Below are 27,448 nucleotides of genomic sequence, written 5' to 3' on the forward strand. Positions count from 1 at the left end.
CAGCAGCCCTGGCACCCCTGGGACCTCTGTGCCCCCCGGCAGCCCCCGGGAGAGGGGAGTGGGGTGAGTGGCAGGGGGGAGGGTCGGGGGAGGAGGGTGGTTGGGTGGTGAGGAGGGGGTGGGATGGAGGGGAGAGTGGGTGGATGGACGGATGGATGGGTGGGTAGGGGTTGGGGGGACAGAGGATGGAGGGAGGGAGGGGAGGATGGATGGGAGGATGGGTGGAGGGGGGGATGGATGAGGGATGGATGGAGGGGTGGATGGAGGGAGGGGAGATGGAGGGGAGGATGGAGGGATGGATGAGGGATGGATGGAGGGGGGGATGGAGGGAGGGGAGATGGAGGGGAGGATGGAGGGATGGAGGGGAGGATGGAGGGGTGGATGAGGGATGGATGGAGGGGGGGGTGGAGGGAGGGGAGATGGAGGGGAGGATGGAGGGATGGATGAGGGATGGATGGAGGGGGGGATGGAGGGAGGGGGGATGGAGGGAGGGGAGATGGAGGGGAGGATGGAGGGATGGAGGGGAGGATGGATGGAGGGATGGGGAGCTGGACGGACAGAGGATGTCTGGATGGGCAGGAGGATGGAAGGGTGAATGGGGATGGATGGAAAGATGGAGGAAGGAGGGATGGGAGGATGCGTGGAGGCTGGATGGAGGGAGGCTGGATGGAGGGAGGCATGGAGGGGCTGACGGCTGCAGGGGAGGCTGGATGGAGAGATGGACGGGGAGGAGGGTGGGGGGCTCCGGGGCGGGCGGCTAGGGGCTGGCCGGAGGGGTGAGGAGTGGAGGGGGGGCTGGAGGGAGGCGGGGGCAGGGGGAGGCCGGGGGGCTGCCGGGGGGGCTGCCGGGGGGGCCCGGGTGGGGCCGGGCGCGGCCCCCTCCCGCCGCCGCTCACATGACGCCGCTCCCGGGATGCGCCGGGCGGCGCCGGGCGTGGGCGGTGGCGAGAGGCGGCGGCGGCGGCAGCGGGGCCGCACCGGGGCGCGCCGGCTCCGCCACCGGCACCGGCACCGGCACCGGCCCATGGCCCGCGGCCGGCCCGCCGCGCCGGCGCCCTGAGCGGCCCCATGGAGCAGGTAGGAGCCGCCGGGACCGGGGCCGGGACCGGGGCTGGGACCGGGGCCGGGACAGCTCCAGCACCCGTGGATGCCCGAGGCTGGGGAAAGGCTCCTCCGGGGACCCCCGGCCGCCCCCCCCGGCAGGGGACCTCGCCTGCCCCCCCGCGCTCCCCACCTGCTGCTCAGGGACCCCTTTTTGCCTTCCCGGCTGCCCTCCGCCCTTCCCCAGGCCCCCCAGCTGCTGCCTTGGCATCCCCCCCACACACCTCTGCCTCTAAGCTCCACATCCCCCCCCCCCACGTCCCCAGCACCGCCAGCGCCCCACCCCAGCATCACCAGCAGCTGCCCCCTGATCACCATCCTGGCACCCCCAGCATCACCCACCTGCTTCAACCCTCCCTCCCACCGGGATGCGCAGCCCTGGGGCTGAGCCCCTGCCCACCCTGGTCCCCCACATCCCATCCCTGCCCCACTGACAGCGCTCCCACCACCCATGGCATGTGCGTGGGCTCCCTGCGTGGGCACCCATGGGTGCTCACCCTGCCCAGGTGCCCACCGCCGCCATGGTTTCTAGCCCCTCGCCCAAGGTGGAGGGGATGGGTGGCTGGGAGGGGACAGTCCCCACACTGCCACAGGTTTCTGTCCCAGCCTGAGGTGTGTCTCGCCCCGCGGGCTATCAGCAGCGTGATTTGGGGAAGGGGGTTCTGCTTGGGAAGGGGGCTGGAGCCTCTGTGGGGTGTCTGCTGTGGGGTGTGGAAAAAGCCCGGGGCGAGGGGGGGGGGGGCTGGGCTGAGGCTGTGTCTGTTGGTCCTTCCTCTGGCCCCCCATCTTACCACTCGCCAGCCAGCGCCTCTGGGAGCCATCCTGGTTGCCGTGCCCAGGCCCTCCCTGCTGCCCACCCAGGGGCTCTCGGTGCCTCCCCCCCCCCCATGTGGCTCTGCATGGATGGTGCTTCCCCAGCTCTGCTCCCTGGGATGGGGGGTTGTTCCCCCTCTGAGCATCTCCCCCCACCACTGTGCACCCAGGCGAGTGGACCAGCACCCTTCCCGCAGCCTCTGCCTCTCCTGTTCACCCCCCCGCCCCATCCTGGCTTGGCCCAGATGCGAGTGCAGGATTTAATGCCTCGTGTGTGTGTGTGTGTCCCCGGGCACAAGGGTCTGGGGCTGCACCAGGGACCAGGGCAGACCCACCGCTTTGGGCGTAACGCGTCCCCAGCACGCAGCGAGGCTTCACCGCACGTTGGGGGCCGCGTGCTTGCAAATCCCCCCCCCCCCCCCAGCTCCCCAGCTCGGGGAAGGGCCGGGAGCGGCAGCGTGGGTGAACACGCGTCGGTGCCTCCGCCAGCCCCGCCGGACCCCCGGGAGCTCACGCGCATCCGCCCCACCGAAGCGATGAAAACCAACGTGGGGGCTGCACGTGACGTGCTGACATCCCCATCCACGGGCTGCGACCTGGGTCCAGCATCCTCCCTGGGGCTGCGAGCGTCGGTCCCTCCGCACCCAAAGCCCCCGCCGCCCGCCGTGTGTCTCGGGGGCTGCCTTTCCCGCTGGAAAAATCCCCTCTCGCGCAGATCCAGCTGCAATGCAGAGGAGCTCCCGAGCAGCCCGCATGCCTTCCCCACCGCCCTCGTTGGCGGCGATGCCTTCGGAGGAGCTGATGATAATTTTAGGCTGTGAGCGGCAGCAGGTTGGCATGTGCCTGCCGGCACCCGGGCAGCGCGGGCAGGATCTGGCAGAGATGCCCTGCGACAGGCCATGGCAGCCAGGGATGCACAGAGCGAGGGGTCCCCTGGGTACCCCGATTCCCAGCAGGATTTCAGCCCCTCCCTGATGCGGGATGAGCATGTGAGTCCGCACCGGCCCCCCGCGCCCCCCCTGCCGTGCTGCCCTGCTTTGCTCTGCCTCGCTGCTGGGTTTCTTGGCTGATCCCATCCCACATCCCCCTGGTCTTGCTCGTGTTTATCCCCACCAGCGGTCTGGACGTGGGAAGGAGGGGTTGGGGCCGTAACCCTTTCGTCTCTCTGCCGCTGGCTCAAAATGGCTTCGCGAGGCGAGGCGGTGGCTGCCGAGAGGGGAAAGCAGCTCTTGGCCTGCAGGCGTCTGCCTGGGGCTGGGAGGGTGCTGAGCGCCGCGTCTGCACCCGCCTTTGCCACCCATGCCACGGCGAGCGGGGTCCGCGTGAGACCCCACCCCAATGGGGCACCCTGGATGTCCCTGTCCCCAGCTGGCATGGGCAGGGCATGATCCTGCTCTGGCATTGGGGGCTGTGGCTGGGCGATGCTGCTGCCGAGCGCCCTGCTTTTGCTTTTCTTCCTTGTAATTCATAGGATTAGGTTAAAACCCATCGCCCAGCCGGGATTCCCCTCTGGCTCCCTTTGTCTGCGGAAGCGGCTCCGCAGGGAGCGGCAGCCCAGGCGGGCGGGGGGCTCCTGCTCCCCCAGCTCCGGCTGCCCGGGATTGGGGTCAGGGCTGGGGGCCGGGGGGGCTGAGATGTGGTGGGACATGATGGATCCGCTCTGCTAAACCGGGCGGCTGGCTTGGCGGCGGGAGCTGGGATGGTGATTTTTGGGTGGTTATGGAATGGGGTGTGGGATGCGCGGTGATGGCAGCTCGGGGACGCCCTGCCAGGGCGGTGGGTGCCATCCTGTCCCTGCACATGGGGATGGGGAGCTGGGTGTCCCCGGGGGGGCTGCAGATGGGGTCTTGGTGCTGGGGTGGGGCTGGGGGAGACAAAGAGGGCTCAGAGGAGGGAGGGAGCATCGGCTGGCTGGGTGCATGGTGGCACCCTGCTCCTTGGGGACCCCCGTGGAAAAGCTGCCCCAGGAGGGGGGCTGGGGTTTGGGAGCTCTCCTTGAGCCCCCCCCCCCCCCAGACTGTGCGCCCCAGAACGGGGGTCACCCCTCGCTGGGGATGGCTGCTTCTCCCTGACCTCACATGAGGGTCCATCCCTGTCCCTGGAACTTGCACAGAGGGAGGGGTCAGGGCCACCACAGCCAGCTTGGGTCGTGTCACCTCCCTGGTGGGGGTGGCTCTGGGGAGGTCGCTTGGGGACCCCAGGGTCCTGGTATCCATGGCTGGTTCCTGCCAGCAATGGCTTTCTGCACCAGGCTCCTGGCAGGCCCAGGGGGAGGGTTGTGGGCAGGATGTCACCTTGCGTCCCCTTGTGAGGGGACACAACAAGGACCCCCAAGACCAGCTGGAGAGCAGGAGCGGGTGGCCGGTGGGCACAGCCGGAGGAGGCTTCTGCTCCTTCCCATTGATCCACCACCAGGAAAGGCTGGATGTTGGTGGGGCGGCCCTTGGTGCCAGACCCACTGGATGGGACGTTTCCTGGAAAGTGTCTGTGGCGAGAGGAGCCGGCCGGGATGGCGAGTCCTGCCAGAACCGGGCAGGCAGAGGGCAGCCGGCCAGCGCATCCCGGCAGGACGCGGGTGGGAGGTGGCCCGTGCAGCGGGGCTGGGGACAGAGGGACCCGCCGCAGGGCCAGGGGGTGCTAAGCGTGGGTGGAGGGTGGCCGGAGACGGGGTGCGGGCGTCCGGCTGCGCCCTCGCGGGGAGGAAACATCCCGTCACTCACATCCGACTGTTTGTTCCCTCCAGCTGCTGGGACGGCTCCCGAGGCCGGGGCAGGGGACAGCGGTGGTGGCAGCACTCGCGGGGGTCCCCTTTGGGTGCTGGCACCCACGTGTTTCCAAAGTGCAAGATCCCCCCCATCCCACACCCCTGCTGCTGCGGGTGCTGTACCCCAGGGCGGTGGGTGCTGTACCCCAGGGTGGCAGTTTCAGCATCCTGGGATGGCAGACTGTACCGTCCGACTGCGGTTGTGTGTCAGCGGCTGTGTGGGAAGCGAGCGGCTGTGCGGGAGCTGCCAGCCCAGCGGGACGTGCCCGTAAGCAGGATCAGGCCCTGCAGCTTCGCTCCAGCCCTGAGTTCCTGGCGCTTCCGTGGCAGTGGCTGACGGCTCGGTCATTTATTTTTCCTGGTGGCGCTGAGGTTTCTCCAGGCGCCCAGAGGAAGTCGTTGTTGACACAGACTTTCTTAATTGTGTCACGGAAAACTTGCGCTTGCTGGCTGGGTCCGCGCTGTGCGGCACGGGCTGGCATCACCGCGGTGGCATAGGGTGGCATCACTGGGGTGGCACAGGGCGGCATGGGCTGGCATCACTGTGGTGGCATGGGCTGGCATCCCTGGGGTGGCACGGGGTGGCGTGGGCTGGCATCACTGGGGTGGCACGGGGTGGCACCAAGGGAATGGTGGGGACCGGGGGTGAGGATGGTGATGCCATCGGTGGAGGAGCCATCTCAGGGTGCCATGATGTGGCATGGGTGTCCCTTGCCTAATCCTGGTCCCTGGGTGTCCCTTGCCTGGTCCTGATCCCTGGACGTCCCATCCTGGTTCCGGAGTGTTCCATGCCTGGTCCCAGTCCCTGGGTGTCCCTTGCCCGGTCCTAGTCCCTGGGTGTCCCAGCCCTGTTCCCGGGTGTCCCATCCTGGTCCCTGGGTGTCCCTTGCCCATCCCAGTCCCTGGGTGTCCCATCCCGGTCCCTGGGTGTTCCCTTCCCATCCCTGAGTGTCCCTTGCCCGGTCCTGGTCCCTGGGTGTCCCACCCCGGTCCCTGGGTGTCCCTTGCCTGGCCCTGTTTTCCCGGGTGTTCCATCCCAGCCCCTGGGTGTCCCTTGCCCATCTCTGAGTGTCCCTTGCCTAGTCCTGATCCCTGGGTGTCCCATCCCTGTCCCTGGGTGTCCCATGCCTGGTCCCAGTCCCTGGGTGTCCCTGCCCATCCCTGAGTGTCCCTTGCCTAGTCCTGATCCCTGGGTGTCCCATCCCTGTCCCTCAGTGTCCCATGCCTGGTCCTGATCCCTGGGTGTCCCCTGGCCATCCCTGGGTGTCCCTTGCTTGGTCCTGATCCCTGGGTGTCCCCTGCCCATCCCCGAGTGTCCCTCTGTGCCCTGTCCCAAACCCCCTTGGGTTCAGCCCCCACTTGGGTCCAGCGCACCTGGCTGTCCCCGCGTCCCCATGTCCCTGTGGCTGTCATTGCTCCCTGCTTTCCTGCGCCGCCTCCTGCTTTCCCATCACGTGCGGCTCCGTCCCCCCCCCGGCGCTGCCCGCTGCCCCCCAGGGCTGGCGCTGGGTCCCGGCTGTGCCCACCACGCGTCTTGCGGCCAAGTCCAGGGTGACTCAAGGCTCGCGCCGCAGCATCGCGGCTGCTGGCCGCCGCCGAAACGCCTTTTGAGGTGCCGTTTGCACCCTGAGACTCAGGTGTGGGAGTTAATTGACTCGGCGGCTGCTTAATGACTGCTTCAGGGTGCTCTTCTGCGGGCCAGGCCCTGTCCGGCTGTCCCCGTCCCAGACTCTGTCCGTCTGTCCTGCTGTTTCCCGTCTTCGCCGTTTCCTTTCCCCGTGGGTCTGTGTCAGCCTTTGTCCCTCCGTCAGCCCCAACCCGGCTGTTTCCGTCCCCGTGCCTGCCGGTGCCAGTCCCCATCGCTCCTGTCCCCTGTCCTGGCGTTTCCTGTCCGTGTGTCCTTCCGTCCTCCTCCCACATCGCCTGGCCTTGGCCTGGCCCTGCCGGTCCCTGTCCGGCTGTCCTGTCATCCCTCTGCCCCCCCTGCTCTGTCCTCTTCCTGGTCCCTGTCCCTCTGTCCCAGCTTATCCTGTCCTGGGTGTCCCCTGTTCTGGTCCCTGGGTGTCCCCTGCCTGGTCCTGATCCCTGGGACTCCCCTACCCATCCCTGTTCTGGTCCCTGGGTGTCCCCTGCCCATCCCTGGGTGTCCCCTGCCTGGTCCTGATCCCTGGGACTCCCCTACCCATCCCTGTTCTGGTCCCTGGGTGTCCCCTGCCCATCCCTGGGTGTCCCCTGCCTGGTCCTGATCCCTGGGACTCCCCTACCCATCCCTGTTCTGGTCCCTGGGTGTCCCCTGCCCATCCCTGGGTGTCCCTTGCCTTGTCCTGATCCCTGGGACTCCCCTACCCATCCCTGTTCTGGTCCCTGGGTGTCCCCTGCCCATCCCTGGGTGTCCCTTGCCTGGTCCTGATCCCTGGGACTCCCCTACCCATCCCTGTTCTGGTCCCTGGGTGTCCCCTGCCCATCCCTGGGTGTCCCTTGCCTTGTCCTGATCCCTGGGACTCCCCTACCCATCCCTGTTCTGGTCCCTGGGTGTCCCCTGCCCATCCCTGGGTGTCCCTTGCCTGGTCCTGATCCCTGGGACTCCCCTACCCATCCCTGTTCTGGTCCCTGGGTGTCCCCTGCCCATCCCTGGGTGTCCCTTGCCTGGTCCTGATCCCTGGGACTCCCCTACCCATCCCTGTTCCTGGTCCCTGGGTGTCCCTTGCCTAATCCCGGTCCCTGGGTGTCCCATCCTGCTCCCTGAGTGTCCCATGCCTGGTCCCAGTCCCTGGGTGTCCCTTGCCCGGTCCCGGTCCCTGGGTGTCCCGGCCCTGTTCCCGGGTGTCCCATCCCGGTCCCTGGGTGTTCCCTTCCCATCCCTGAGTGTCCCTTGCCCGGCCCCGGTCCCTGGGTGTCCCACCCGGTCCCTGGGTGTCCCTTGCCCATCCCTGGTGTCCCTTGCCTGTTCCTAATCCCTGGGTGTCCCCCCCCTGCCCATCCCTGAGTGTCCCTTGCCCAGTCCGGGTCCCTGGGTGTCCTCCCGGCCCTGTTCCCGGGTGTCCCGTCCCAGTCCCTGGGTGTCCCTTGCCCATCCCTGGTGTCCCTTGCCTGGTCCTGATCCCGGGGTGTCCCCCCCTGCCCATCCCGGGGTGTCCCCCCCTGCCCATCCCGGGGTGTCCCCCCCTGCCCATCCCGGGGTGTCCCTTGCCCGGTCCCAGTCCCTGGGTGTCCCTTGCCCGGCCCTGTTCCCAGGTGTCCCATCCCAGTCCCTGGGTGTCCCATCCCAGTCCCTGGGTGTCCCTTGCCCGGTCCCGGTCCCCGGGTGTCCCGTCCCAGTCCCTGGGTGTCCCTCGCCCATCCCTGTCCCCGGCTGTCCCCTGCCCATCCCGCTCCCCGGCGCTCCCATCCCGGCTGTGCCTGCCCTGCTCCCCGTCCGGGCGCTCCCGCAGCGCCGGTTCCCGCCGCGCTGTCCCGGGGCCGGGCCCGCCCCGCTCGGTGCCGCGGTCCCTCCCGCCGGGGCGGGCCGTGCCGTGCCGTGCCCCGCCCGCTCCCGCCCGCCGCCGCGGCCGCCCGGAGGAGGCGGAGCCGCAACCGGGGCCGGGGCCGCGGCCGGCCCAGCCCGAACCGAGCCGAGCCGAGCCCTGCCGGACCGGACCGTGCGGGGCCGGGCTGGGCCAGACCGGACGGGACCGCGTCTTCCCGGGCCGTGCTGAGCCGGGTCGGGCCGAGCCGTGCTGAGCCCAGCCGAGCCGAGCCGTGCTGAGCCGGGCCGGACCGAGCGAGGCCGGCCGCCGCGCCCCGATGAATGGGATCGCCTTCTGCCTGGTCGGGATCCCGCCGCCCGCCCCCGCGGTGAGCGGCGCTGGGTGATACTGGGTGGACTGGGGAGGCGGTGGGCTGCGGGGGTAGGGGCTGGGGGTGCGGGGCTGGGTGCTGGGCGATGCCCGGGCACCCAGGGGATGGGGTGGGGGCAGAGCCAGCGCCCTGGGGCTGGGTGGTGGGGCAGGGGCAGCGGGGCAGGGGGCTCCAGCCACCCGCCCAGGGCTGTGTGCCACGGGCAATGCTGGCCGCGGTGGCTCGTCCCCGGTGCCCGGCCAGCACGGCGGCACGGCAGGGCGGTGGGGCTGAGGCGGCTGGATCCGGCCAGGGGGGCTGAAGGCGAGGCCCTGGGGCTGAGCTCCCCCTTCCCTGGGACAAGACCCGCAAGTGCCCACGCGTGTTTCCTCCAGACCCCCAGCCGGGCTGTCTCCTTGTGGGTCCGGCTGCTCCGTCCTTGCCAGCTCCACCCCGGCCAGCTCTGGCACTGGGCAGGCAGCAGCCCCCCCCCCCCCCCCCCCAACACCCCCCCCAGCCCCTCTGGGTCATGTCCTGCTCCCCCAGCTCGGACAGCCCCCCTGGCCGCGCAGGTATTTGCAGCACCGCTGAGCCACGCTGCCCGTGTTCCTCCCATGCCGTGGCCACCAGCATCACCCAGCAGCGCCGCACTGGAGGGCACTGGGGCCATTCCCGTCTCCCCTGGGAGCAGCATGGTGCCAAGGGAGGCCAGCCGAGCCGCCGGCTAAAACCCCCGTTTCCTGCCCGTTTTGTGCCAGATCCCAGCGAAGGCGTGGGGTGGGGATGGGGATGGTGCTGGGGGGGCTGGTGGTGGAGGGGGCACCAGGGTAGCGCCCAGGCGGGGGTGCAGGCCACGGTGTCCGGCTGGCGCAACGCTTGCTAATTTGAGCAGAGGTTGCACGTCCTCACCCCAGAGCTGAATTCGGCCTCTGTTCCTCAGTTCCTGGTTATTTGAACTCGGCTTCCTCAGCCCGGCGATGGGGCTAATAACCATCCTCAAAGGATTAATTGGGGTGTGCGAAATGGTTCAGATATGAGGAGTGCTGCTCGTTGCAGCGGCTGAGCATTAATCATGGTTTCTCTTCAGATTCCTCCCTGCTTACTCCGTACCGCTGGGTGCTGGCATTCGGATTTTTGGGGGCGGGGGATCAAATCAAGTCTCTTGAAATCGGCTGCATTTTGGGGTGAAACGTGCCCTCCGGGGGGGGCAGCAGCAGCAGCCAGAGCGTGGGGGCTTTGCTCAGTGCCCACCTTTGCCCCCGGCTCCCTGTGTGACTGGGGGCACTGGGCGACTTGGGGGGGGGATGTTATTTAACCGCCACAGCCTCCCCCTGCGCATCTGGGAAGGACGGCAGTGAGGAAAGCGCTTTGCAATCCTCCAGCAAGGATTTTGTGCTGCGTAAGCAGAAATCCTGCCCGACAGCCACCCCCGGGGCTGCGTGGCAGGGGCTGCCCCCCACCAGCCCCAAGCCTTTGCCCGGCGGCTGCTGCCCTCGTCCCGGTGTGGCTGCTGCCTCCGTCCCTATTTACTGGCACTGCTCGGCACACTGAGTTTCTTAATGTCTTTTTTTTTTTTTTTTTTTTTTTTTTTTTTTCTTTCTTTCTTTCTGAACCCTGAACTTGAAAGACAGGAAAAGCCTGTGCTCGGGGCTGCTGCCGCAATCCTGCCTTACAAGCGCGAAACCTGGCACTGGCGCCGGGTTGGGGCACGCGGCGCGATGCCATGCCGGGGTCTGGCTGGCCACATTGGGCTTCTTGGAGCCACGGGTCCCCAGCCACGCGGAGGGCCCTAACCTTGCCACCACTGTGGTTTTAACCTTGACGTGCATCATGCGCTGCACCCAGCCGGCACCTCTGGCACCGGTGCCTCGCCCCGCGGGGGGACTGCCGGGTGATGTGTGGTGTCCTAAACCCACCCCAGGGCTGGCAGCGCTGCCCGGGCGCCGTCATCTGCAGCATCGACTGCCAAGGAACCGCCGCTGGGCGTTTTTAGGGCTTGGGGACTGTGGTCTGCAGGGGTTTGACGTTGCAAGTCTGGCAGAGGGGACACGTGGTGACAGCTCTTGGTTTGGGGTCAGAGCATGGGGGCTGGCTCGCGGCATGTGGGTGCTGTGACCAGCTCCCGGGAGCGCTCGGAGCCGGTGCCTGGGACCTCTCCTCGGTTCATGCAGAGCCACTGGTTGGGAGAAAGCACGGAGGGATGGGGTGTTGTGCTGGGAAGCTGCTGAGCCCTGGGGATGGCCTTTTATTCTCATTAAAGGGGGAAAAAAAAAGATTAGGTTTCAAGTCGGTGCCGTCCCATTAATAAACCAAGTTTGTCTTCAGCAGGCAGCAAGACCTGATTTAAAAGGAATGGAGATAGATGACCTATTTTAAGCTCTCAAGTTGGAAAATATCGACCTGGCTGCCTCCGGGCCGTGAGCGGTGGGGCCGGCTGCGCGAGCTGTGCCGTGCTGTGCCGTGCTGCCTGCTCCCAAAACCTGTCCAGCTTTCCAGGAGCCGGCCCGGCTTGGGACGCCCCAGGTTGCAAACCAGGGTGGCTGCTTTAAACCTGCCGCCGACCTCCTGGCTGTGGCCCAGACATCTCCAGCACTGGCTCAGAGCACCTGAAGTGGCTGACTCCTTTTCCGCGGCTGCTTATCCCCAGGATTTCATTAAATCTTCCCTAATTGCCTTCTGGGGCCGTGCCGCAGCGAGCACACCTCCGCCGACGCGGCTGCGTATGTTGCAAGACCCGCGGCGGCGTGGTCCAGCAGGTTGGTGCTGCCGCCTCGGTGGGAACCGGCCGTGTGCCCGGTGGGTTTGGTCTCCACCGTACGCAGCCCGGGGGGTCCCCAGCCCCTGGAGCAAGTTGAGTTTTCTGAGGTGGGAGGATGCTGGGATGGGGGGGTCGGTCCCACTCCGCAGCCATGCTGGGAAAATGGGAGCTGGAGAGCAAAGCTGGAGCTGGGTCCTCTCCAGGGAAAAGGGGGGTTGAGAATCGTCGCGAAGTGGCCAAACGGTGGTGACCGTGGGGACCCATCCTGCTCTCACGCCAGGATGGGACCCAGTGGGGTCCCCAGGCCTGTGCCTGCAAGTGCTTTGCTCGCTCAAGACCAGCCCCCCTTGCAGCAGGAGGCAGCCGGGGCTGCCGTGAGCTGTGCCTGGCTGGGACAGGCAATGGGTTCCTGCCATAATGCCAGAGCCCAGCCGCTGGCACAGCCCGGCGGTGCTGGATCCCCCTACGATGGGCAGCCAGGCAGGTGCCGGCGCTCTGTGGCCCCCCCTATGCCCTGCCATCCACCGGGCAGGACTGGCTCTGCCATCAAACACCCGCTGTCAGTGGCACCCCCGGGGCAGAACCCACAGACCCGCGGGGTGCAGGCGTGGGGGTGCCCGTGGTTGCTGTGCCCCCCCTACCCACCAGCCACCCCGATGGCAACAGTGGGTCCCTTGATGGGGCCGAGCGCGTGGGGCAGCCCCGGGGCGGGTGGGATGGAGCCCGGTGGCTCTGGGGGACAATCGCGCTATTGTGGCACATAGTGGGCTCTTTTTGTGCCGTGCGAGGCGGGGGGCCGGGCTGTGGTGCCAGCGCTTTCGGGGTGAAACGTGGTCCCTGCCGGGGCTGGCGGTGACTGGTGTGGCACCAGTGGTGGGACACTGATGTCCCTGGGGGGGGGGGGGGAGGGGTGATGGAGAGGAGATGGGCTGGGTCTTTGGCTTATGGATGCATGTGGGCTGTGGAAAAATGTTAGGCTGCTCCTAATCTCAGGAAAATGTCATCGGGTGTCGGTGCTGGGGCTGCAGTGGGGCAGGAGGTGCTGCAGGAGCATGGCTGTCACCAAAGCTGTGTCCCCAAAGCTGCCTCCTGTCCTTGCTGTGGCTGGAGGGAGGTTCAGGACCCTGCTCGGCTCTTTATTTCGCCCATCCAGTGAGGGATGCAGGATTCGGTGCTTCTCCTGTGCATCCCCTCATCCGAGCATCGCCCACCCCTGCGCTCCGTCTGGCCCTAGGCCACAGGCAGCACCCCTGGAAGGGGCGAGGGGTTCCCCCCATGTGTGCAAGGGGTGCACGGCTGTGGCCCCCACCCCGGGCCCCCGGGCTTGAGTGGGACAGAGGCTGGAAGAAGCAGGCAGCCTTCCCCTGACCTCCCCGGGTAGGATTTTCCGCCGTAGAGAAGCGGGAGCAGAGCGCAAGGTGCCTCTCGGAGCCGCCAGAGGAAATGGCTCATTGTTAGCCCTGCTGAAAAAAAAGAAACCCAAAAAATTGCAATAATGAGGCCAGCTTCTATTTGAGGGTTTCCATGGGAAAAACAGGAAACAGAATCCTGTTACTTTTCTAGGGCTTGCTGCCGATAACACCGTTTTTAGGACGGGACAGAGAATGAGGAGGAGGAGCTGGGGATGAAGGCAGCACCGGCGGTGAGCCCTCTCCATCCCTCATCCTCGTGGGATGGGAGATAAAACTCCTCCTTGGTGTTGGGCCGGCTCGGTGTCCAGCATGGGGACCACTGGCCATGTCCCCACTGAGCTCCAGTGCATGTCGCCAGCCCTTGTCCCTGCCTCAGCACCACTTGCCCCGTGTTAAGGACGATCCCTGTGGGCTGGGGGTGCGGAGGACCTGGGGTTGGGGGCACGGAGGGGGTGGCTGGGGGCTGCCCTGAGGGAAGACACCGCAGGGACAGTGGCACCGTCGGTGCCATAGGGAGCTGCTGCGTTAATGGGGGATGTGGTGTTGCCAAATCTGCCTCCGGCTGGCAGAGCTGCCCTGGGAAGCTGTGAACATCCCCGGCACTGCGGGTCTGCGCCCTGTGGGTGCCCCCGCTCTGGGGCTGGAGGTGCTGTGGTGGCTTTCGCAGGTAGAGCATGGTGCTGGGCGTTCGGGAGGGCCATATCCTGCCCCAGCATCATGATGTGGGGCGGTGAGTGGAGGTGGCACATGAGCCGGCAGCGTGGGCAGCTCCACGTGTACGTGCTTGCATCGATGCGGTGGCATCAGCCGGCGTCGTGGCTGCTGTCATGGCTGTGAACGGGGACGATGCTGCCCCAGGAGCACAGCCAGGGATGCCAGCAGTGGTGAGGACCAGCCGGAGAGCCACGGCGGCACCAGGGCTGGCAGCCTCGCAAGGAGAGGTCAGGAAAGGGGATGAGGCTCTCTGGCCGCATTCCCAAATTTCTCTCGACGTGGCACCAGGGACTCCTTGGCCGGGTGAGCCGGAGCTCCCTGGAGGTGCCGCTTTGAGACACGGCCCTGCAGATGCGGGGCTGGCATCCCCAGTGTGAAGGCTGCCAGAAGGGAGCTGGCTTTGGTCACCATCCAGCCGGGGGGGGACACACGAAGCCCAGCGGGGACCCAGCATGGGCTGACGACCGGGCTGTGAAGGAGTTGCTGTCAAGATAAAAGTTTGTGTTGGGAAGGAACAAGGCGATTTCCTTCCCCGTGTTAACACCCAAACCGGAGCGGGAGGAATGTCAGAGAGCCAGTTTGTGGCTCCTCTGGCCTCCTCACTGCTCCGCTTCTCTTTGGCACTTGGCTCGGTGTCACCTGGACAGTGTCACCTCCATCCCAGCTGCTTTGGATGATGGGGATTCAGGTGGGGGGTCCCCAGCCGGGGCAGGTAGCTCTGGCATGGGGTGGGATTTGGGAGCATCCCTGGCAGAGCCCACCCAGCCGCTCGGTGCTGCCAGCCCAGCACCTCCCATGGGACTTGTCCTGTGCCGTCCCCAGCGCTGGCTGTGAGGACGGGGAACCCCACGCCTCTGCTCGAGCTGTGGGTCCCCACTGACTCTCTCTGGTGTCCCTGGGGGGGTCCGTGGGGGTTTTCCAGAGTGCAGCCGGTGCAGTGGGTGCTTGGGTGCTGCGCACCGCCGAGTAGTTGTGAGACCAGTGGGAAAAGAGGAGACTTGAGCATCTTTGTGGATGCTCAGAGCAAACCCAGCTGGCATCCCCCCGTCCTGACAGCCGAAAGCCATCCCCGGGATTCCCACCTGGCCTACGGACCAGACCGTGCATCCATCCCAGTAAGTCCCTGCCCAGGCTGGGATGTGGCATGGGGGCTGCTGGGGGGGTGGTGGTGGTTCCGTGTTGCTGCCTCCTGTTCCCAGCACTGCTGCTCCTGTGTGGGGTGCGCATCTGCTCCCAGTGGCTCCCAGTTCTCTCCTGCGTGGGGTGCGCATCCGCTCCCAGTGGCTCCCAGTTTGCCTCCTCCCGCTCCCTGGGGGACGCAGCCGTGCCGTGCTGGGGCAGGGGGTGTCCCAGGGGACCGGGGAGCGTGCGCTGGCTGTGTGCAAGCAAGCAAGCAAGCATGTCCCCCAAATCCCCGCTGAGCTGCAAAGCTCCTCAGCCCTGGGTTGGGTTAAAGAGAATTAAAATGCTTTCTCCTGCGGAGCCGTAATCCCGCAGGCTGGGGCGCGGCCAGGCGGGCTGCCCGGCTGCTCCTGGCGTGGTCACCTGGGGGCTGCCCCCCCTTCTTCTGTCACCACGTCCCCCAGGCCAGGTCCCGCTGCTGGAGCATCCCCGTGTTCCTGGTGTGTGGGGGGGGCTGCAGGCACCCCCTGCTCCTAAGAACGCGTAGGTCCCTGCTCCCTTTGGGGGTGCTGCCCTCCCAGATGCTGCCTGGGCTGGCTGGGACCGAGGGGAGCGGGTGGGACCCCCGTCCCCCCCCTTTCCTTCCAGGACCTGCCGCAGGTGGGAGCGAGCAACAGCTTTGCTGTGTAAAGGGCTGGAAACGGGTTATTGTCTCAACATGGCTTTCCCCTCCCCAAAAATCCTATTAAAACCTCATTTTTCTGACCCTAATCTCAGCTCGCCGTTCAGGAGGGATTAGTGTTTGCCCCCCCTTCAGCCCTTGGCCCTGAGCGCTGCTGGCTCCGTGCTGGAGAAACCTCCTTCCCGCATGGAAAGCGATGCCGGAGGAGGGCGGTGGGGCCGAGCCCAGCACGCCATGGTGGCAGCAGGACGGGCAGCTGCCTGTCCCTCTGTCCTCTGTTCCTGCCTGCAGCGTGACGTTACCCCCGCTGCGTGCCAGGGGTTGCGCTGGCCGCGCTGGCAGGGACCCATGGCCGCAGCTGGTGGGGCCAGGGAACGGCCCGGGGGTGTCACCCCCCAGCTGGGACCGCTGGCTCCATCCTGGGGGTGTCACCAGGCTGTGAGCAGCAGCCGTGGGGCAGGGGGGTGCTGAATAGAGACCCCCAGTGCAGGCAGCGCTGCCTGGGGTGTTGGGCGGGGGTTGTGCAGGGGGGCTGGGGTTGGCGTGGCTGTTCCGTGCCTCAGTTTCCCCGGCGGTTTGGCGGGGGGCAGGGAGGCGATGCCGGCAGAGGGCCCTGCAGCCCACCGCTGGTGTGGGCACATGTCCCCACGCCTGCCCCGGCACGCTGGCAGCGGCGGTGCACGCCGGGAGCGCGCTGCCTTCCCCCTTGCTCCTGTTTGGCTGCGTATTTAGGACACTCCTGTGCAAAACACAAGTATTTTGGAAGGCGTCCAGGCGCGCTCGCATTCCTCGGGGTGGAATCTGCCCCCGCGAACGCCGCCTGACCTTTCCCGCTTTGGGCTGCAGGAACAATCCTGGGGCCCGTCCTCCCTTTAAAACCCTCCTCCCGGGGGCTGGGGACCCCTTCCCCAACCAGCCCCCCTGACTGCTTGCTCAGCACTGCCTGGGAAAGGCGTGAGCGGAGATGGCAGGATCAGACCCGCCGTGCCCAGGGCGGCTGGCATCGCTCCAGCTGCCCCGGGACCCCCAGCCCACTGCGACAGGCTGCTCTTTGCCCCCTTTCAGCTGGAAAGTGAAGCCCCCCCCCCGGGTGCTGCTCGCACCGACAGCTGTGTCAGCCCCGTCCCGCTGTCCTGGCCGGGCAGCTCTGCCTGCTGGGACATGCCAGCAGCTCTGCCGGCTGCCTGTCCCCAGGCTGGGGACGGGGGCGTGGGGCTGCCCCCGGGGTGGCTCCCGTGGGAGACCCCCCAGCACATGCAGCCGGTGACGTCGGGGTGGCCCTGGGGGGTGGGAAGGCGATGGCAGGGATTTGGCTCCCACGTTTCCCCGTCCCAGTTTCTCCCTTGGCTGCCGGTGTGGTGTCATTGGGATGGTGTCGTGGGGTGAGCTGGGTCCCTGGGGACACGGCTGCCACCAAGCCAGTCCAGCCAGCCCCGCAGTGGGGCTTGGGGCAGGCGCTGGGGCTGTTTTGGGAAACAGCCATGGCACCTTGGCCAGGGTAGACGCTGGGGACGTGCTGGACACCAGAGCACCGGCAGCGTGCAGGGGGGCCCATGTGGCATCGCACCCCGGGGACCGTCCCCTGGTGCTGCCAGCCCAGCTGGTGGCTGCGGGAGGTGGGTGCACGGCATGGTGCTGCCAGGCTGGTCCTGCTGATGGGGTGGAGGGGGGCAGAGGAGAGGAGGGGGGCTGCGGGCCAGCGGGGCGGCCGGCCCCAAGGCTTCGGGCTGCAATCCCAGTAATGCCCGGCATTTCCCCGGCGCGGCCGCACGTGCCTCTCCTCGGCCTCCAGCACGGCAGGAATGTGGCGTGGGACCGGGGACAGGGTTGGGCAGTGTTGGGGGGAGGCAGGGCAGGGGGACGCTGCCCACCCACAGACCCTGCCTGGGTTGGGTGGCTGTGGGTGCTGGGCTCACCAAGATGCTGCTTTTTGCCTTATTCCTCTCACGTTTTGGTGGTGGAGAGCGGCTCGGGGGGCATGGAAGGGGTGCAGGGTGGGCTGGGGAAGGGGCATTTTTCCCCCTGGAGCAGTGGGGGTCCCCAGGCACCAGTGACGAGGGCGGTTTGCCATCCCAGCCTGTGGGCTCAGCACTGGGGAGGCAGGATTGAACCGTGGGGGGTGGTGGCTCTGTGTCTTGGGGACTTACAGGGACCTGCTGTGCCTGCAGCCCTGGGTATCCCCCGAAATGGGAGATGGGGCTGGGGGGGATTTTGGTTTGGCTGCTGTTGAGAAGTGTCCTTGGAGCCGTTGCCCTTTGTCACAGGCACTGAGCAGGGGGGTCGGGGGGCTGTGTTGGTCCCGGAGGGGCTGTGTCAGTCCCCAGGGGGCTGTGTTGGTCCCTGGGGGGCTGTGTCGGTCCCTGGGGGGTTGCATCAGCAGAGCCTGGGGCTGGATACGTGTCTCTGCTGCAGGGACTCTGCTGGGTGCTAGGGACGGAGAGGGGACCAGGGGCGTCTCGGAGCCCCCACTGGCTCCCCCCTTGCCGAGCCTGGCGGTGGCTCCCTGGCCGAGCAGGGGGGACACTTGCCACTCCCGCAGGCTGTCCCCCTCCCTGTCCCCGGCATCGCCCGGTGCCCTGTGGAGAGTGAGTGGAGGAAGGAAGGAAGGGGCCGGGAGGAGGGAGAGGAGGAAGCGGGGAGGGTGGGATGCTGCCCGGGGTGATGGAGGAAGAAGGGGGTGGATTAAAAAAAAAAAAGAAGAAAGAAAGAAAGAAAGAAAGAAAGAAAGACAGAAAGAAAAAAGGGGAAGTCTGGGCAAAGTGACTCTGCGGGCGGGGGGGCTGGCTCGGCGCGGGGGGGCCGGTGGGCTGGGCACACTGATCCCTGCCAGCAGCTGAGCCCCAGCCCGCCGGGGCGTGTGGCAGCCCGCCCTCGTCCATCCCCCCCTGCGTCCATCCCTCCATCCCTCCATCCCACCCTGCGCCCATCCCTGCCCCGCACGGGCGGCTGGGTGGGGGGCTGTGTTGGCAGCGGGGTGCGAGCCAGCGGCGTCGCCGGGCCGGGAGCACCGCACGGCACCCCAGCCATGCCGCCCCCCGCCGCCACCCCCCACCGCCACGCTGCCCAGCTGGGGGGCTGAAGGAGGCCCTGAGCCCATGGCCGCCGGCTGAGCCCCCACCTGCCGAAGCCTGGATTGCGGCCGCATGGTGGAGGAGAGCGTGAGCAGAGGGGAGCGGGGGGCTCGGCGGGTGCTGCGAGGTCCCCCCCGGCCCCCCGCAGCCCCCAGCCCCGTGGCGGTGGTGAGCAAGGGGTTGTGGAGCGTGGAGCGAGCCGGCAAGGGCTGGCGCTTCGAGCGTGCCGTGGGGGTGGACTGCAGCTCGCCCGAGCCCCGCTGCATCTGGCTGAGCAGCCTGCGCCGCCACGCTGCTGCCCCGGAGCCCCCAGCCCCCCGGCCCGGCCGTGTGCCCCCCCGCACCGACAAGTGCTGCCGGGTGAGAACCGCATGCAGGGGCCACCGGGTGTTGTGCCTTGTTTGGGGGGGGGGGGGGCTTTGCAGGGGAGGGCGAGGGATGGGGACTCCCCCGGTGCAGGGGGGCTGTGGTCTGGGGCTGTCACAGCTCCTGGGGTGCGTCCTTGTCCCCTCCTGTGCTGGGGTCGTGGTCTGGGGGTGGGGGTCCGGGCTCCTGCTGGTGGTTGCAAAGGCAGGGCTGGCAGCCGCCAGCAAGGACAGGGTTGTGCCGGGGTGTTTTGCTCACCGTGTCCGGGAGGGGGGACAGATCCTCCCCCCAGGGAGGGGGACACTAGTGGGAGCTACCCGTCCCATCATGTCGCCAAGGGGTAGTGAGGTGGCTCGGTGACAGTGGGGTACAGGGACCCGGTGACACCTTGCAGGGAGCAAGGGGCTCCCCCCATCCTCTTTGCCCGCAGCCCTGGTGGGATGGGGGCTTGGGGGAGCCGGGCTGGTGGGAGCACAGGAACGGCCAGGCTGAGGTTAAAATAAAGCCAAAAAGCTGGGAGGTAACTGGCCCCCTGTGGGGAGCAGGGACAGGCGCTGGGGACAAATGGCTGAGGTGACAAATCGGGTGCTGACCCTGCTGTCAGGAGCTGGAGCATCTGTGGGGCCATCAGCCAGCGTGGGGGATGTCCGAGCCCGCAGCTGGGGACTTTGCAGCCCAAAACACTCCAAGCCAGGGTTGGGTGAAGAGGGAAACTGAGGCACGGTGGTCTGGGATGGTTTGCTCTGCCCAGCCCTTTGCAGGGTCTCTGTAGCGGGACAAGGGGGGGGGTGTGTGTGCCAGGATCCGGAGGGGGAGGGACACCACGTTGAGGCTGTAAAAATCCCAAAGGACACTTAACCAGGGCAAGGCGAACGCATGTCCTTGGCAGCGGGGTCAGGGTGCTGGGTCCCTGCAGGATGGGAGCGTTCCCAAGCGATCCCTCCTCCGCCGTGCGTTACGGGACCTTGGGATGGAGATGGGATGCAGCCTGAGGGGGGCTGTTTGGAATCTCCTTTTGCTGGGATGGAAGGCTGGATTCAGGCTTGGGGACCACTTGCAATGGTCACACCACACCTGGGGACGTGTCCCTGTGTCACAGGCGTGCCGGAGCCTGTGACACAGGGACACGTCCCCATCCCTGCGTGTCGGTGCTGCTGGTGGTGTTTCCACCGATCTTACCCCTCTCCAAGGCTTGTCTGTGCCGGTTAAAATCAGCAGGGCACATTCAGCTGTCAGCTTAAAAATAATCCAGACACAATGGAGGGCGCAGATGGGGACAGGCGCTGGCGTCGGGATGCTCATGGCCCCAGGGCGAAGGGATGGGGTTCCCCATGGGAGCGTGGGGTGCCCGTTGCCATCTGGTTCTGGGGCGTGCATGGTGCAGGGAGGGCTTTGTGGGGAGCTTTGCCCCCCCGTATGGTGCTGGTAGTGGGGTTTTCTGGTTCCCCTGGGCCGGTGTTGGGAGCATTGCAGCTCTGGGTTTTTTGGGGGGTTATCTATAGTGTCTGTGAGCGCCCAAAGTCCTTGTATCCCCACTCTGGTTTGCTCTGGTGGTCGTGGAGTGGGTCTGCAGGTGCTGTGCGGTGATGGAGTGGGTCTGCAGGTGCTGTGCCAACGTGATGCCTCCTGGGCTGCAGTGCCAGAGCCATGCCCTCACCGCGGGGACCCTGTTCCCAGGCGGATGGGACCCCCAGCCCCACCTGCAGCCGGGCACCATGCAGGACGTGCCGGCGCAGGGGGTGCAGCCTGGCCCCCCTGAGCTGCCATCAGATTTCCCCACCGGCAGCGAAAAGGCCCACTCAGCAAGGCGCAGACAAAGGCTTTTTGTGCCTCATCCCTTTGTGCGTCCCTCTGCCCTCCCCGCTCCCCATCCATCGCTTCCATCCAGACAGTGCCTGAATTTTTAACACCCTCGCCCCAGGATGGGCTGACTCCAGCTGCTGGGGCAGGATCCCAGCAGATCCCCTCCTGCCCGCTGCCACTGCCCTGCCTGTCTCTACCAGCTCCCAGGTTGCCATTTTTTTGTTTTTGGCAGAGCTCGGTGCTGCTGGGGCATGGGGCTTGGGCCACAGGGCTGCTCCTGCCTCAGCAGGGCTGGCAGATGTGCAGCCAGATGTGCAGCCACAGCCGAGCAGCGACATCCCTCGCTAAACGCTTCCGAACTCAGCCAAGGTGTCAGGATTCCTGCTGCTTCCCCACGCTCCCTGTGCCAGGCGAGATGCCAGCGGCCGCTCGGGCTCTGCCACGGCCCCGTTTCCCCTCCCTACACCAGCACTGGGGGCTGCGGGATGGAGCCGTGTCCCTCTTGGTCCCATCGGCCGCTCCGGGCAGTGTCCCTTGCCAGAGCCCAGTGTGGTGCCAGGTCCCTGCCCTGTCTTGGGAAGCATCACTCATCCAGCCACCTCCCGGGCGGCTCTTTCCGGCTTGCCCGAGGTTATTACCGCAGCGTCATCGGAAGGGGACCTTTTGTCCCTGACTCCCCGGTCCCCCCCATCTCCTCCTGCCACACTGCCTCCTGGGTCCCATCCAGACCTCCAGGCACAGCTCATTCCCACCCCTCACCCCCCCCCCCCCTTTTTTTTTAAATTTCCTTTCCCTGCATCTTCTCCCACAAGGTCCCATGCGAGGAGTCTTGGGGGATGCTGGTGGGGTGGTCTAGGGGGACTGGAATTTGTTGCCGTAGGGTCCAGAGGGGGATTCCTAGGAGTGGAGTAGGTTTTTGGGCAGATCTCAGCCCCCAGCATGGGGCTTCAGATGGGCAGGCAGGGGGGGGCTGCCTGCCTGCACCCCCTGCCCCCCCAGAACTGACATCCTCCTCATCCCCCACAGCCGACACCAGGCCGGAGAGATGGGGCGTCCCCGAATGCCAACGTGCCCCCAGAGGGGCCCTTCCCCTGGGTGGGCCCGAAGACGGTGGTGCTGCGGAAGAGCTCGCAGGGGGGGTTTGGTTTCACCCTCCGCCACTTTATCGTCTACCCCCCGGAGTCAGCCGTGCACTCCACCGCCAAGGTACAGCTGGGACCCGGGGGGGGGGGGCCATGGGGACCCCCGGGGCTGCTGCAGTGGGACACCGAGGTGCTGTGGTTGGATGCAGGATGGTGGGGTTGGGCAGGGGGGATCCAGGGAGCGGACCATCCATCACCTGTTTTGTTGGGTACTTGGGTCTGCCCCCACCCATGGGTGGCCCAGCGATGGAGGACCCCACAGAGCTGCTGGGAGACGTGCCCTGAGCCAGCAGCGAGCCAGCAGCGCCTTTGGAGATGTCCCAGAGCCTTTTGGTGGGGACACGGCTGTCTGTGGCAATGGGGAGAATCCCTCAGCGCCGAACGAGAGCTCCAGCATCCCCGGGAATGGCAGGAAAAGGAAAAGGCACTGCATAACCCTGAGACCTGGGAGAGGCTTGGCACAGTGGGATGTTGCTCGAGCTGAAGCGAACCGCGCAGAGCCACCGGGAAGCTGAGCCTGGGAGAGGGTCTTTCAGAGGATGCTGTTTGAGCCCTTCATCGCAACTGTCCTCCTCCTTCTCTGACCAGCATCAGCTCATCCCCTCCCGGCAGATCCTCACCCAGCGAGGGGCACATGCCCAGCCCCGCCGGTGCTCACCGCCTCTAGCGCAGCACATTTTTGGCTCCCAGTGTCCTGGCTGGTGGCGGGAGGCTTTGGGCTGGATCTGCCCCGGGATGCGGTGGCTGCGATCACATCTTGGCTCAGCAGCGGCCTGGACCCTGCCCAGGTGCTGCCTTTTGGGGGGAAACAACCCCGTGTTGGCCATCGCCTCCAGCACCCACTGAGCCGTCCGGAAGCTCCGGTCCAGGTAGCACCTTTCCCTTCCAGGATGCAAAACCCAGCAGATTCCAGCACGGACCGTGCCCCCTGCACCCAAGGTGACGAGCCAGCTCCTGCTGTGCCAGCTCCAAGCCCCCAGGCTTTGAAATCCCCCTCTCACCCCGTTTTCTGCAGCGGCAGCTTTGTGCAGATGAAGGGAGAAGTGTCTGTGAGGCGTGTGGTCCATCGCAGCCCATTCCCGGCTCCGCAGTGGGCAGACCTGGGTGCTCCCATCACCCCTGGAGCTTCACAGCTGCCCATGGCCCCAGCTGCCCCACGGGCTGGCGTTGGCTGCCCCGCAGCTCCTGGTGCCCCACGGCTCCAGCGTTGGCTGCCCCGCGGCTCCTGGTGCCCCACGGCTCCAGCGTTGGCTGCCTCCTCCCCAGCAGGCTGGGAACTGCAGTGGGAAGTGAGTCACAGGGTGGAGAGAAGCAACTTGCTGGAGTCCCCGCTCAGTGTCACGGCACTTTTCCCAGGCTCCTGATTCTGCTTCCCCAGATCCTTCCTGCCTGCACTTCCCTGCCCACACCGGGAACACGGACCTGACCTGTCTGACTTAACTCTGCAAAGGAGCTTTCATCTGGGGATGGTCCGAAGCTGCTCCGAACCCACTCGCTTCCATGTCTCCACTGTCTTCCTATGGCATCCTCCAAGAACAAGGGACCGATCCTGCCCTGCGATGCTGGGCACCAGGGTTGAGCCTCATCCTCTAAGAACAAGGGACCGATCCTGCCCTGCGATGCTGGGCACCAGGGTTGAGCCTCATCCTCTAAGAACAAGGGACCGATCCTGCTCTGCAATGCTGGGCACCAGGGCTGAGCCTCATCCTCCAAGAACAAGGGACTGATCCTGCCCCGTGATGCTGGGCACCAGGGCTGAGCCTCATCCTCCAAGAACAAGGGACCGATCCTGACCCATGATGCTGGGCAGCAGGGCTGAGCCTCATCCTCCAAGAACAAGGGACCAATCCTGCCCTGCGATGCTGGGCACCAGGGCTGAGCCCCGCCAGGGCGGGGAACACATGGGGCTGCGTGGGAAGGAGCCAGATCAGCGCCGGGAGGTGGAGATGCTGATGGAAAGAGGCTGGGAATAGCTCCCGGCACTCACCGGAGCGAAGCCGGCACTCCCGGGCCGGCGGGGCAGGGTGCGGTGCGGCTGGCTCAGCACCCGCGGGTGCCGGCGGGCAGCCAGGTCCGGGGGCTGAGTTTCGGTGGGGTTGACTCAGCAAGGGAAGGTGACGGCAGAGCTGCTTTCACCATGCCGGGCTTTGGCACCGCCGCACCCAGCCTTGGCCTCAGCCCTGGGAGCGCGGCCGCTGGGTTGGCCCGAGGGCCGGGAAGGGCTCCGAGGTGCCACAGGGCGAGGAGGGGCAGGGACGGGGTGACTCTGTGCCTTTAGGGGCCCTCGGTGGCCCCACGCTCCTGCCGTGGCACCGTGGCAGCCACTCGGTGCACAGGCAACGGTGCTGGCCGTGTGCCGACGCCACGGGATGTGGCATTTCCTTCCCACCGTGCGATGGGCGCTGTGGAGAGATGCCACCAGCCCCCTCATCCTCCTCACTGGGAATGTCCCCCTGTCACACCAGGATGGAGACTGGTCCCTTCCCAGAACCCTAGGGGGACCTGCTTGCCCTGGGGACGTCAGGGCTGTGTCCCCGCTGCCCTGCACCGGCTGGAGCCGAGCACGGAGACGGCAGCATCTGGCACTCGCCAAGTGAGGAATCCCCTTCCCGGTGCCTGGGTCCCTGCCTGGGACACGGGCAGGGGGCAGAGCCACCCGGGGGTGGCGGCGCTGGGGGCTCGGCAGTGTGGGTGCAGCCCCACGTGGGTGCCAGCACCCTGTGCCCTGCCTTGGCTTGGGCACCCCCCTGGGCTCTGCAGGGGGGTCCCTGCAGTTCCCACCCCAAGAGACAGATCCGTGTGGCTCCCAGGGCTGTCCCCTGCCCAGGGCTGGGAAGGGGGTGCTGGGACCCCTCCGCCACCCCCCCTGCAATGCGCACCACAGCCCTGCCAGCCTGCCCCGTGCAGCAGGAGGCTGCAGAGGTGCCCCCGCTCCCAGGGACACGCTCCCCGCTGCCGAATAATTGCAGGGCTAAATATAGCCCCGCTGGCGGCTGGTGCCCCTTCGAGGACGCCTGCGCAAAGCTGTCCCCTTCCCAGGGGTCCCTGCCACTGGGACCCGCTGCCTGGGTGCTGCCTGGGTGCCAGCAGACCCCTCCGTCCCTCCCCTGGGACCCCCCCTGTGGAGGCTCAGGCTCTCCCTGGCCAGGCTTGGTGACCCAGGAGAAGGGTGAGATGCCACCACAGGGGCGGCTGGGCACCTTCCTGCTCCCCTGCCCCAAAAGCAGCCGCTTTCCCCAGCAGCTGGGGACCGGGGGGGCTGCGGTGGGTGTCTCTCCCTGCCCACCAGGCTGCAAGGGTGGCACAGCCAGATCCGGTGTCAGGAGGTAATTTTAGCCGGGGGCGGCGGAGGACAGAGGGACACGCAGGTCCCACAAGGGGCTTCATGGGGCTGGCACCCCTCCGATCCGCTCCCGGTCCCCTGCCACGGCTGCCCAAATAAATGTTTTTCTCTTCTTTTGGCAGGAGGAGGAGAACGGGAACCGAGCAGGTGAGCACTGGTGCTGTGCCGCCGTGGGGACCCATGGGGACCCCCCTGGGATCGGTGGGCACAGGAGTCTGGGGGACTCGCGGCTGTCACAGGTCACTGTGGGTGTTGTGGCTGGGGGACACAGCCTGCCGTCTCCGCTGGCTGGCACCGCAGCCCTGATATCGGCTGGCGTGGTGCTTCGGTGGCAGCGCGGTGGCACTTGGCACGGCAGGTGGGCTTGTTGTCCCCAAAGCCCTTGGCAGGTTTGCTGGACCTCACACCCAAGGGGGGAGTCTGTCCCATCGCTGGAGGGGCTGTGGCATGGCCAGCACTGGCCCCCCGCGGCGGGTGGCTCGGCTGAGCGCGGGGTCTTTGGGGACAGGGACATGGCCCTGCTGTCCTCCCGGAGGCTGGTGACGTGAGTGAATGTGAAGGTGTCAGAACGGATCGGCACGCTGGCAGGGTGACACGGCGCCGGGGCTGTGCTCCCCAGGCAGCGGTGGCCAGACCTGCCACCCAGAGCCCAGCGGGGCTGGGGGGACACTGCCCTCACTCCGGGTGGTCCTGGGGGGCATTCAGCATCCCGTGCTGGCACCATCCCTCTGCCACCCCCCCGGCCCCCCTTGCCCTCTGGTTTCTTGCAGCACCCGATGGCTTTTGCTCTTGCAAAGAGCGTGGCCACGGCTGGGGGAGCTGGGGGCTGGGGGGCTGCCCTGAGAGCAGGGCTGTGCCCCGGGCAGGATGTGTGCTCTGCAGGTGCAGGCTGGGCTGCCGCGCCTGGGCTTGGGGTGGCGAGAGGGTCCCCACGAGGGGGTCACCGCAAGGGGCCAGGCATGCTTCTTGCTGTGGGACGGGTCCGGCTGTGCCAGTGGCTCCCTGACACCCTGTCCCTGGGGAGCAGGTCCCCCCCGGAGCCGCCTGGAGCCCATGGACACCATCTTTGTGAAGAACGTGCGGGAGGACGGGCCGGCACACCAGGCTGGGCTGCGCACTGGTGAGTGGGGGCACTGGGGCAGCTGGGCTGGCGGGGTCTCGGAGCTGGAGATGGCTCCAGACCGCTCATGGGACGCACGTGATGCTCTGCCGGGGACTTTTTTGCTTATTTTGCTCTTTTTCTTGCATTCCTTCTTTTTTCTCCCCCTTCCCTCTGCTCCCTGGCTCTGTGAGGGCTCTGCTCTCCTGTCCCTGGCCTGGGATGCTCAGAGCAGCATTGGGGTCCCCGTGGGTCGGGCTGGCTTTGCGACACACAGGACCTGGCTCTGCCCCTGGCAAAAGCCCTGGCCAAGCTCAAACCCAGCTGTGAGCGACCGTGGGGACAGCCAAGTGCCACCACCTCCCCCCTCGCATGCGGTGACACTTGTCTTCTCCCCCTGCTCTGCAGGAGACCGCCTGGTCAAGGTGAACGGGGAGAGCATCATCGGGAAAACCTACTCGCAGGTCATTGCGCTGATCCAGAACAGGTGAGTTCCCTTCCTGGGGCTGGAAGGAGCACAGGGACAGTAGAGCTGGGGAGGTGACGTGGAGGGGACACGTCGCAGCGGGTGCTGTCCCCCTGGGTGTCACTGGGGTTGGCAGGAGCTGCGAGCCACTCGGGCACTCGCAGGCAGCGGTGCTGCAGGAGACCAGGGACAGGCAGCAGTGTGCTGGGACCATCATGTGGGTTGGGGACATTCATCTTCTCGGGGGGGATCTGGCAGAGGGTGACATTGGCCTCGCTGGGGGCAGGTGGGGACCGACCGTGGCCAGCCTGACCCTTCTGTTCCCTCTCCCCACAGCGACGATGTGCTGGAGCTCTCCATCATGCCCAAGGACGAGGACATCCTCCAGCTGGTGAGTTTGCCAGGCGGGTGCGAGGGACCAGGCTGATTCCAGGACTTGGGTTCCCCACCAAGGCTCCCCCGGGCTGTGCCAGCATTCCTGCCCTGCCAGACCTGAGGGGCCAGTCTGTTCCTGCCCCTGCTCCTCCTGTGCCTTGGGTAGGGGTGGCCAAGTGCCCTTATCTTGCTGGGGACCCCCACCAGCATCCCTGGAGGAGCATAAATGGAGGTACCAGGGGGTCCAGGTCAGGAAGGATGGGGAACGTGGCCCCTGGTTGTTTTTTTGGGGGGGGCATCCTTGGGCGTAGCTGGAGGGCCAGTTGCTCTGGCTCTCAGGGTCTGGCTTGTCCTTGGAGCACCCCAGGTGGCTCTGCCGTTGGTGGACTGGGGTCTGGGGGCAGCGATGGCCCCGGCAGGGTGGCCCAAGCTGAGGGGTGTCCGTGGGGCTTTGCCTGGTGCTTCCCCGGTCCCAGCTGCCTTCCAGGGCTCTCCCGGTGGTGCCGCTGCTGGAGCTACCGGCACCTACCCCCGGCTTGGCTATAAGCTGGCACCGCTGCTTGGCCCCAGCCTGGGTGACCCGCTGCCATGGGGCTGGGGG

At 66.9% G+C, this 27,448-nt stretch overlaps 2 protein-coding genes across 2 annotated transcripts in view; one reads left to right on the forward strand and one right to left on the reverse strand.

Moving 5' to 3' along the window:
- Positions 1–27,448, reverse strand: part of SRCIN1 (SRC kinase signaling inhibitor 1) — a 150,362-nt gene that overhangs the window by 50,336 nt on the left and 72,578 nt on the right. The window lies entirely within an intron of this gene.
- The window catches only part of ARHGAP23 (Rho GTPase activating protein 23), a 31,179-nt gene continuing 11,704 nt past the window's right edge, over positions 7,974–27,448 (forward strand). Inside the window, 6 exon segments of the mRNA XM_055789771.1 lie at positions 7,974–8,512; positions 21,449–21,628; positions 25,030–25,054; positions 25,935–26,027; positions 26,415–26,493; positions 26,809–26,863. Of these exon segments, the coding sequence (XP_055645746.1) occupies positions 8,462–8,512; positions 21,449–21,628; positions 25,030–25,054; positions 25,935–26,027; positions 26,415–26,493; positions 26,809–26,863 (483 nt within the window). The 5' untranslated portion in view covers positions 7,974–8,461.

The sequence above is a fragment of the Falco peregrinus genome, chromosome 18 (assembly GCF_023634155.1).
Source record: "Falco peregrinus isolate bFalPer1 chromosome 18, bFalPer1.pri, whole genome shotgun sequence".
Taxonomy (NCBI): Eukaryota; Metazoa; Chordata; class Aves; order Falconiformes; family Falconidae; genus Falco; species Falco peregrinus.